This window comes from Denticeps clupeoides, unplaced genomic scaffold (genome assembly GCF_900700375.1).
Source record: "Denticeps clupeoides unplaced genomic scaffold, fDenClu1.1, whole genome shotgun sequence".
Classification (NCBI taxonomy): Eukaryota; Metazoa; Chordata; class Actinopteri; order Clupeiformes; family Denticipitidae; genus Denticeps; species Denticeps clupeoides.
The window spans coordinates 121,393-132,381 of NW_021629730.1; the positions used below are offsets into that span (position 1 = coordinate 121,393).

Consider the following 10,989-nt stretch of genomic DNA (forward strand, 5'->3'; position numbering starts at 1 on the left):
AATAGAATAGATGGAGCCCAGAGAGGCTCAGAGGCAGGTACCAGAATCTCAGACCCGGAGAGAGAAGTGCACACTTCATCTCTCATAATCGGTGCATAGCAGTGAAGGAAAATTACTTTTATAAACAGAACAATGGACATGTAACACAAAACATGTCACAAAAACATAAGATATGCTTACTCATAATGGTGTAACATTTCCAGTTCTTTAGGAAGGAATTACATATAGCACAACTCAAATCATATCATCCAGGTTTGTGATTCTGTTGATAGAATTAATAAATATACGGAGTTGCTCAAGCTTCTTTTTTCAACAATGCAATGCAAAAATGGGCAAAAAATATTATTGCATTGTTTTTTGATGCATTCCAGCAGGAGTCTCAGCGAAATGCAAAATATATATGGGGATCTAGGAAATCCTGGGTTTCGCATGGCTCATTCAAAACATGCGACATGCAGTGACACTGGGGTGATGGAGAAAAACAAAAGACCACATACCAGATACAATGGAACAAAATTTTTAATTGTACAACATGATTTGGGATGAAAGAAGAGTTAGTGGAGACAAGACGAGGAAAAAAGCAACAGTTCATAATCACAATGGATGCATGTGGGTGGATGATATGATTTGGCAAAAGGGAGCTCTTAATTAACGGTCACAAGGAATAGCTTATACAAGTCCTGTCTCAACTCATAAAGGCAAAGGAGAGACGAATTCCTGCAGTCACACCCAGCAGGACAATAGCACCAGAGGGTGGGCGGAAAAGAACATGCAGACCACCAAACGAGTGCAGGACAGCAATGTCCCCCCTGTCCACCTCCTGTGCCGTGCCCCGGAGTCTCTTGGTTGTGACTCGTGACCAAGGGTGTCCTGTCGCTGCGCGCTCGTGCGCATGACGCATAGCTCGCATTGTGGGACGGTTCACCCACTGCTTCACTCCTCTCTCTCTGAGCTCACGCAGCTGTCGCTGTCATGGTTTACCCAAAAGTGTTTCTGCGTCCCGGACCCGTACATCACGTGTGTCACATTAGCAATGAAATATGTCCTGCAATAAACAGATAATGGGATAAAACTCATCATTCATCAGATTATAATACCTGATGTTTCAAGTACAAGTTAATAGTGCTGAGGTCAAGTAATGTCATCGTCTGAGCTTGGGGGACAGTGTGAATACTCCCCCTAGTGTGGGAAACACATAACTACAACTTACCCGAGTAAGTTGTTTTGTGAATTGTTTTGCATTTACATTTACAGCATTTATCAGACACCCTTATCCAGAGTGACTTACAATCAGTAGTAACAGGGACAGTCCCCCTGGAGCAAGTTAAGGTTAAGTGTCTTGCTCAGGGATTTGAACCCGGGTCTTCTGGTTCACAGGTGAGTGTGTTACCCACTAGGCTACTACCACCTTTGTATGTAACTATGTTGTTTCAAGAGTATTTATTTGTATAGTAAACTTTTTATATTATAATGTCAGCATGGTTTTTATGCTATTTATTTTTGCAGCTTTTATCTTGTACTGTCCAATTCTGCCATGACAATGTCAATTTCCCACTTGTGGGACTGATTATGGATCATCGTATCCTATCTTATCTTATCTTATCTTCACATTTTTTAAACTTATACAATCAATGAACTTTGCAAAGACCACTGTGTTTATACTTTTCCCAATGTTTGCAATATTGTAAAGGACTCTCACCACCCCTCACATATCGTGTCTTGTGGTAGACGTTTCCGTACAATCTCTTGTTTCATTCGGTTTTTTTGCAGAATGTCTTGTTTTGTCTCTGTCTTGTTTGAAATATCCTGAATATAACTTCATCAACTTGTTGAGTGTACAAAGATTTTTATAGTTTTTTTTAATGCAATGAATTAAGTTTAGTATAATTAAATTTTTGCATATATATATATATATGTAAAAATGAACTATGGGGATCTGTATGAAACTGTATTTCAAGGCACAGGTAGAGTATATAATATTGTATTAATATATATATATTGTATATATATTGTATGTGTGTGTGTGTGTGTGTGTGTGTATATATATATATATAATTGTATATATAACACATCAATAAATTAGCTGAGATTACAGCATTGAATTCAGCAACAGAGTGCAACCTTTCCAGTATTCCAGCTAATAACAAGATTCCACTGGAATCTGTAACAACAAAGTCATTGGAAGGAAATTCACTATTTCCTTCCAGACCAGGTACTTTAGACCACGCAGGGCTGATTCATATGAGGTAAATATGAGGTAAGGTGCCTTATTTCTCATGAACACTCATGTGCCTTAGCTCTCTAAACAACGCCCCTGAAATACAGACACACATTCATCGCGTCTTTGATAAAATTGTCCATGCAGCTTAAGAAAGTCACGTAATTTAGATTTTTATTCAAATTGTTATTCTGATGATGTAATATGAACTTGGCTGCATTATATTCCTCTTAATTCAGATTAAATCCAGTATAGACAGGAATGTTGTTCTCAGCAATTCTTCTAATTTATCACAGTGGATGTTAAAGTTGCCGACAATGTCCAAGGGTCTATAAATAATAATTGTGAGACTACATAGGTTATGTTGTATAGAGAATCTCAGAAGAATTAAATCCATATCCGTGTTTATCATTATAAATTACTGCGATGCAACCTCCTCTTCCAGTTAAGCGAGGTTGGTGTAGATAGCTGAATCCAGGAGGGCTGGACTTGTTTAAAGTTTCAGTCAGGTGCGGTACATCAAACCAGATCTAATATTTAATAACCTTATTTTTATGTCCGAGGTATATCTGGTGGTACGTTCAGTAGGAATGATAGTAACAGGTAATAAGTTGCTGAAACAGACACCCAGCCCTGGAAACGGACACGGTGTCATCATATTTCTGCGTTTTATTATTAATCTTCCTGTTTCTTGTAGGGGTTCTTATTTTATAAGAGCAAGGAGCAGAACATTACGTTGTCAATATCGTATAAGGTGGGTGGCAGCTCTACGCAAATGGCAGGCCGTTGGTTTAGCCAGCCTGTCAACTGCCTGGTCTCAGCTCTGGTGAGTTTTTTTAATCTAAGACTAAGAGACAGATTTTTAGACAACTGAGTGGCGCCCGACCAGTTGGGGTGGATGCCATCTCGCCCAAAAAGACCAGGCTTCCCCCGAAATGTTGGCCAGTTATTAATAAAACCCACTTTATTATTTGGACACCACTCTGACAACCAGCAATTTATATCGATGAGCCTGATACAGGTGGAAGTGGGGAACAGGGGTGAGATAATGTTGGGAATATCTTAATGGCAGCTTGGGCAAAGGGCCCAGAATGCAGAACAAAGCACATGGGGGTCAGGGGAGGCGAGAGACGCATGAGGAGGTAATGATGACTGTGCCGAAAGAGGGATGGAGAGACATCCGCAGAGTGGTTCTGATGCTGGCATTTCCCCCCCCCAGACCATCATTAGCAAGCGAAGCCACACTTCAAGGTTAAGGATTGTTTTTAGGTGGCTGTACTTAAAGGAATGTTTTTTTTAGTTCCCTTTTAGCCTCAACTAACACAAGGCCATAACTGCTGCAGTCAGCATGATTACTGCTAGGTATTGACTCATGCATGTGAAAGCGGCTAACGGGACCCACTGAGTATTTCCCATTAATTTTACTGATAACAGAGCAATTCCCTTTGGGGCTGCAATGTATTTATAAAATGCGCCAGTAGAAGCTTCCCTACATGGTGGGTGCTTTCAGATTTGTACTATGTCCACTGTGTATTCCCCGTCACTCTATGCTCTATAAATAAAAACAGTATTCTTTATTATAATGAATGTTGTTGTTGTGTGTATTTGTAAAATTGTGTCTCGGTTGCATCATTCAAAGCAGCCTGAAGGAAATTAAAGACTTCAAGCAGTTAAACTTTGCATTTTATTCACACAAACTCAATACAAGTATTTCAATAAGGCAGCACAATATACACAGACTATGATTTATATATGAATACCATATTAAAATGCTTTAAATGTTGTTATTTTCCTCACTAACAACATGTCAAGTCACTACCAATACATGGTTAAAGCAAGTTTAGTCATGTAAAACTGTACCAAGACGTTTTAAGATGTTGTTCTGCAATGAAAACAGCATCAGCAGTGACACCCATCCAGCACTGACCCGGCAGACCTTTTCTGCAGACCTTATCATATGCTGTAAATGTATTCTAATCCATGAGGTGTACGTAAATATAATATGGCAGCATGGGGGGTGACATCATTGACCTGCTTCCTAATGGACTGCCTTGAAGATTCAGAGTAGCAAACCCTTGAATTTTGTTTTTGGCCAGTAACAGCAGATATTCTTTCTCTGGTGGACTCCCGGGCATCCTTCAAGTGATTTCTGAATTTCAATCCCATGTTTTCATAGTGAATCTCTCCGTAAACCACTGATCTCAGGTCAGCTATACAAAAATATACTTCTATTCCCCATAATAAACATCAAAACTGGTTAGTAGAGTGTAAGCAGACATTTTTTCCCATGCGAGTACCCAGTCCCTGCAGAATAGACTCAGATGAGGTCTGTAGAAAAATTCCTTGTTTTAAAACTGCAGGGCTTGAGAGTAAAACAAGGGTTTTAGTAATGGTAGTAATGTAAGGCAATTTTCAAACAACATGAAATGCCACCATAAGCGTAGGTCTTTGTAGTGTTTGTCAAACTTTCTAATGGTTCATAAGCTGCTCTACATAAAGTTTTTTCAGGACATCTTTATTTCAAAATAGCATTTCCATAGTGAGTATCTATAAAGGAATGGGGTTCACATCTCACATATCGGTCCATTCTGACACACACACACACACACACACACACACACACACACAAACACACTCAGCCATAGTTGTAGGTGAAGTTGTATGTGCTCGGCTCTTTGGGCACCGGGGGCGGAGCTTCTGGGATGGTAATATTCTCCAGATCAAGGAGGCGGAGCTTCATCTCCATGCTAATGAGGGTGTCCAGGTCACTGCGTGTGAGGTCACTTCCCATCTCCCTCCCCAACAGGGCACACAGACCATCTGTCCAAATACAGTACTGTCCCACCACATAAACACACACACACAAATACAAACACAGATTTAAACAAGAAAACATGAAGCATTCAACTACAACTTCATGAGCCCTGTCACAAATTCTAATCATGACATAAAATGTCAGCTAGGCACCACAATAAATAACTGACCTCATATTTATTGGGCGCCACAAAATTGAGAGCCTCATCTGGGTCGTACAGGATTGAAAATGCCAACTCCAGCACCTCCTGCAAACCAAGAGTAACAAATCACCAATCAGGCATGGCATACACCATTAACAAGACCTCCATCCGAACAGTGAGGTCTGGTAGTCCGGGTCATATGGGCGAACCTTGTTCTGCTTCAGCGCGCCCTTCTCCTTCATGTGAGGACAGTCCTTCCCCGTCACCACAGATTTAATATCAGACACTGGGACTGAAATTAAAAGCATCCGTGTTACCATTTTCTAGCCTAAATTAAAAACATTCATTTAAAACAGAATGTGGACTAATGTGGACTAATATCTCAGTTTGGTGAAAGGTCAGGGCACTCACTCTTGTCGGTAAGCATTTCGAATGGCACCTCCCCTGAGGGGACTCATCCAGGTCTCCGTAGTGAAGGACCTTATGGTTCAGGGACAGACGGCAGAACCAAAACTTCTCTGAGGAGGATTAGGAATAAAGACAACCATTAAGACATCATAACCAAGTGCAGAGGTTCTTATAGGCTCTTTCATTCTAACACCGTGCCTCCTTGTGAAACATTGGTTGTTATTTGAAATTTGATGGTTATTGTGATCTGGTAACAATAAAATAAAACGTATTTAATTTTTTGTTGCTCAAAATATAAGTCACCCCCACAAGCACTGTTGGTTGTACTCAGTTGGTTCAATTAGACCAACGCCTCTTGGGGTGAGTAAACAGTTGTTTGCAAAAGGTAGTGTGGGCATGTGTTGACTTTATGTTGATAAATGAGTTGTGTTGTGCCGCTTAGTTATGGTGACAAGATCTCCTCTTTTTCCTGAACATGTCCGGCCAGGTTTTTTTTATCTGCACAAATGTGCTGCACATGTGCAAAGAAAAGTATTTTATCTTCACATAAATAACATTTCACAAGCAGCAGCCTAGTTCTTTTATTCATAGCATAAAAGTCAAAACAGTATAAGAAACAGTTGCATGTCAAAAAGAATTTGCGTCTCCCAGTGCTTTCTCTTTTGTGGAAACTGGGCCCAAATGGCTCTTTCAGTGTTAAAGGTTGCCGACCCCTGTTGGAGACCATCTAGGCACAGAATATGATCTACATTATGTAATCTGTATGGTTGCAATGCAGAGGACCGAACCGCATCCAAACCTTGTCTCCGCCGGTTGCCGAGTTTCCGGAAGCAGCTCCCCTCGCACAGCCGATTCAGCCGCTGCTGTTTTATCAGTTCCAAGATCTCCGGCTGGATTCGCTCTCGGAGCTCACTACACACAGACACACAGCGCTAAGTCTTTCATAAGCAGTAAAGGTCAACAGAAGGGAAACAGGGCGCCAGCGATTACGGGCTGGAAGTGGCGGACTGGAGGGTGCGTAAACAGAGCACAAGTGTGTGATTTACAGGCGGCGGAGGCGGGCTCAGGGCTCACATGATTGGTGGAGACTGGAAGTCGTCTTGGCTCATCCTCTCCGACTGCCGGAGGCGCAGGATCTCCGAGTAGCTGAGGGAGCGCAGTTTGCTCTTCAGCTGGTCCAGAGACGATGGCTTCATCGCCAGAGCCCTGGTGATCTGCTCCCGTACCACCTGCATCACCTACACACAGAAACACCAATTTTACATAATTATTTATTAAAATACATTCAAAATATCAATAAAAAATTATTGAAAATGTACTCCAGCTCCATGCAAAAGTTAATAAGGTTAAGGTTTGCATTTAGACTGAAGCGAGGTGGAAGATATGTTTCTAAATGTGATTTACTGGGCAGTAACACACACGCTGACCTTATTAAAGTCCTCGGCCGTGGCTCTCATCTCCTTCCAGGTCTTGTTGAGGAGCTGGATGCAGACGCAGAAGAACTCCTCCCAGGCACGGTCGTGGGTGAAGAACATGGGGTGGTAGTCATTGCATCCTTCATTTGCTGGATGGCACAGACAGAATCGAGATTAGCATGCAACAGTCTCCCATGTTATGACCTTTTGTGTCACAAAGTGAACATCTGAAAAAAAAAAGATGCTTACGTAGCTCCCCGACTTGTAAGATCTCACACAGCATGCGCGTGAGTTCAATTGCACAGCGTCCGAACGGACATTCATGCTTGTCCTCCCGACTGCTGTTCTCTAGAACAATCTGGGGGGAAAGGTAGAACAACTTTTAACCCCGGTCGCTTCTGAGCATGAGCCAAAGTATGTGTAATTGTGGCCCAAACCATGTTTTTAATATGTTTAAGAAAATGCTAAGCCATCACTGGTACTGGGTGTTTCATGTGAAAGTTAAAAATGAGAAACAAACATCCAGTGCATGTATGTGCATCTGACAGAAATTGCCAAGCACTGGTAGGATACAAGGTGACGTGAAGCTGATTTACACTGGACTGAATGGAATGCACTGTAAGGGAAATTCTAGAACCAGTAGTAGTCTGACCCTGACGTAGGTGTCCTGATGCAGCTTGGCCAGGTACAGCATGTTGTCCAGGGCGAGCATGCCCGGCGGGGTCTGTGTGAAGTCCACTGCAGGGTTCACATGGTTCTGCAGACAGAAAGCCAAGCGGTCATACAGAAGTCCCCGAAACTGTGTTGCAGTGGAATGCTCCGGACAATAGGTGGCGCCGGTGGCACTCACAGTGAAGCCCAGCATCTTGTAGTCCTTGGTGTACATGGCCTTTCTTTTTTCTGCATTGCTGGGGTCATTGTCTCCGTCAAAGGCGATCCTTCGCAGCTCAAATATAACGTCCCTCTGGGCCTTTGGAGCAAAAGGTAAAACAGTGAAATATTTTTTTGGTAGAAAATAAAGCTGCTGTGAGCTGCTACTGTACCTGATCACTAGGATCCATTTTGGTCATCATGCGCTCCTCCAGAAGGTTAAAGGTCAGGACCTGCAGCACATATAACTGATGGGCCATCTCTGCCTTGATTGGCCGATTCCCTCTTATGACGTGCTACAGGACATTCAAAAATTACATTATAGATGGAAGGTACATATTTCACATATAAACTCATTTCCTGCATGTGAGAATGGTCAACTTTTTGGCAACCCAACACATTTGTATTATTTGATAAATTATATTCTCTTTTTCAATTAAAGTTCTAATAATAAGTATGGCATAACTGTTGATAAATGCTGGGGAAAAAATTCAACTTTTTGACAAAAAGCTGCAAGCGATTTTACAAAAGGTGCAATTCTCTGGCAGCTAAATCAATGACATACTTCTTTTTTAGGCTCAAGCCCCAGCTACTCCTCATTCCCCATCGCTATACAGGTACATAGGGACAGTGCCTGCAGCTGCAGCACTCACATTAAGGATGATGGATCTCAGGTGCTTCTGTGCCAGGGTGCCGGCCATCTCCTGCAGAGAGAAGACACAACCAATCAGGGAACAGAAAGCTCACCCCACAGGAGGTTGTTCAAGCCAGGCCAAGTAGCTCCAAATCTTTCTTGCACCGTTGATGGAGGACGTGATGTTGATAGAGTGATTTGTTTAAGTAGCAAAGAAACTAAGAGTTAATAAAGTAAACATAGGGAGAAAATGTGTAAGAGTTTGGATGCAGAATCTCTGCACAGTCCCATCACTGTAGTGTCACATAAAGATGCATGACATATCAAATGAAAAACTTGGATCAAATGGATGGGCTGAAGATGAACAGCACCTATGGGAGATTTTTGGAATGCCATCTGCCCATCTAGATCAAAATATCAACTGCATTAAAGTATCGCTCGGAAGAATGGTGTCAATCCCTTCAGCAGATTTTCCATTACATTTTTTCAAGGATGGAACTACAGACACACTGTTTATTTGGCCTTTGACCTTTGCTTTTTCATGCATTGTTACTCACAGAAGGTTAGCACAATCCTCCTGGGTGGTGAGGATGGGTGCAGAGATGCAGGGTGAGACAGCAATGGAAACAGAGATTGGTCATGTTTACACGGCCTACGAGACGGAGGAACACAGAACAGGGACCGGCATGCACAGATGTCCAACAGCACAGAGCACAAACTAGTGTTATAACACAGGTTACTGAGCAGTGGAAGAGAAAGAGACAAGCATAAGACATGGTCAGGAATGAGATGGTTTCTATTAGTCAGACCGCAAAGTAAGTCACACAAGTAAAATGTCTTCTAATTCAAATAATCCCCATTATCTTTAGAAAACTCAATCAGGAGGTATGCCGTGATAATTACGATCAATTGTTAAGAGTTATATTGATAATGCTGTGTAGAGACAGAACAGACTATTGAATTATTTATTTATCAATTAATTAATAATTTGCAAAGATAGAGTCTGGAGAAAAGCTGGTAAAAATAAAACTACAAAAATAATAAAACAATGAAAGAGAGCCTATAGACTTCCGACACACAAAAGAACTACTCTACAACTCTACAACTGCCAAGCCCGTTCCCATGGCAACTACCCATGGCAACTCGCCTGCTGCATTTGGACCCTTCAGGAAAACACGGCACAAACTGCTCGATGGTTGGGTAAGTACGATATTCTGGGCTAGGCCATAAGCAACAGATCATGCTAGTGCTTGTATAAAATGTGTGTATGTGTATGGAGGGACCGTCTGTCCTCCCTATTAGAAGTAGGAGAAAGGAACTGAGGTCTTATTATCTCCCATAATAAAAAAAGCTCCCTCATGGGTCTCTCTGACTGCTAGACTGCCAGGCTGAAACCCAGTGGGAGGAGCCACAGGAGATTCTGCTGGCATACACGCTTTTCACAACAAACTCCACATGGGAGGTAGAGTATTACATGGCAGCTATGGTTAGCTGACACACACACGCAAACAAATTCACAGGTAGCGATACGTTTTGCGTCACAGAGGGAGCTGTGGGTGTGAGAAGGGACCCACCTGTCGCCTGTCCTCAGGAGCTTTAAGGAACAAGGCATTAATGAGTGCAATGGCGTATGTCTGGATCTCCTGGTTGGACCTGCAGTATCAGCCCCAGAGAACACTGTTAGAATGCATTAGCCTGTTAATGCAGAGAAAACCCTACAAGCAACCCTAGCACTGTTCTTTCGCAGGTGGGCATAAGCAGCTGCTATAATATATATTACAGAAACATTGTTCATTTTAGCAAATGTGAGCTTTGTAATAAATCTGTCTTAATTTAGTTCACATAAAAAAAAAAATTACATGGCCCAGACCTGCGAGCCACTTCATGTCTGCATGCTTGCGTGTAAGTAAGCCTCAGCCTACTGCCTCCTCTGTGTGTGTGTGCGTGCATGTGTGTGTGTCTGTGCTCACACTTGCAGGTGCCCGATGAGCTGTCCCACGGTGATCTCCTGGGCGACGCGGTGATACAGACTGTGGCTGTTCAGCACCATGCTCTCCAGGATGGCCAGGGAACGCTGCAGGATGGACACGTCCACCATGGGCTGGTTCACGTAGCCGGCAATCTGCACACCAACACACATGATAATTATCCTTATCGTCAAGCATTTCATTATTGTCAAGCATTTCATAGAATTCTTAAGCCAATTCATCACTCAAAAATGAAGACTTCCATTGTTACAATAATGTCAACATCTGTTCCAAAATGAGAACAGCTGAACCCTCAATTGTACGTTAATAATAATCATAAGAATAATAAGAATAATACATTTTATTTAAGAGCATGTTTCTAAAAAAAGTTGGTAAACAATAAACTAAAATAAAAACTGTAAACAATATTTGACAACAATTAAAATCTATCTTTAAATTGAATAGGCCAGTTTGAACAAGTCTGATTTGAGCTGTGACACTATATTCCTAATGACTGGGG

General features: G+C 42.0%; 1 protein-coding gene across 1 annotated transcript; it reads right to left on the reverse strand.

Annotated features, from left to right (window-relative positions):
- Positions 1 to 3,883: 3,883 nt before the first annotated feature.
- On the reverse strand, positions 3,884 to 10,657 carry LOC114772871 (engulfment and cell motility protein 2-like). The gene is given in 15 exon segments (XM_028965591.1): positions 3,884 to 5,054; positions 5,203 to 5,280; positions 5,385 to 5,467; positions 5,587 to 5,625; positions 5,628 to 5,693; positions 6,383 to 6,495; positions 6,658 to 6,821; positions 7,011 to 7,147; positions 7,248 to 7,356; positions 7,651 to 7,755; positions 7,849 to 7,968; positions 8,042 to 8,164; positions 8,522 to 8,572; positions 10,077 to 10,155; positions 10,473 to 10,657. Coding segments are annotated over 15 exon segments (1,638 nt in total). The 5' UTR covers positions 10,643 to 10,657; the 3' UTR covers positions 3,884 to 4,853.
- Between the last annotated feature and the right edge of the window lie 332 nt (positions 10,658 to 10,989).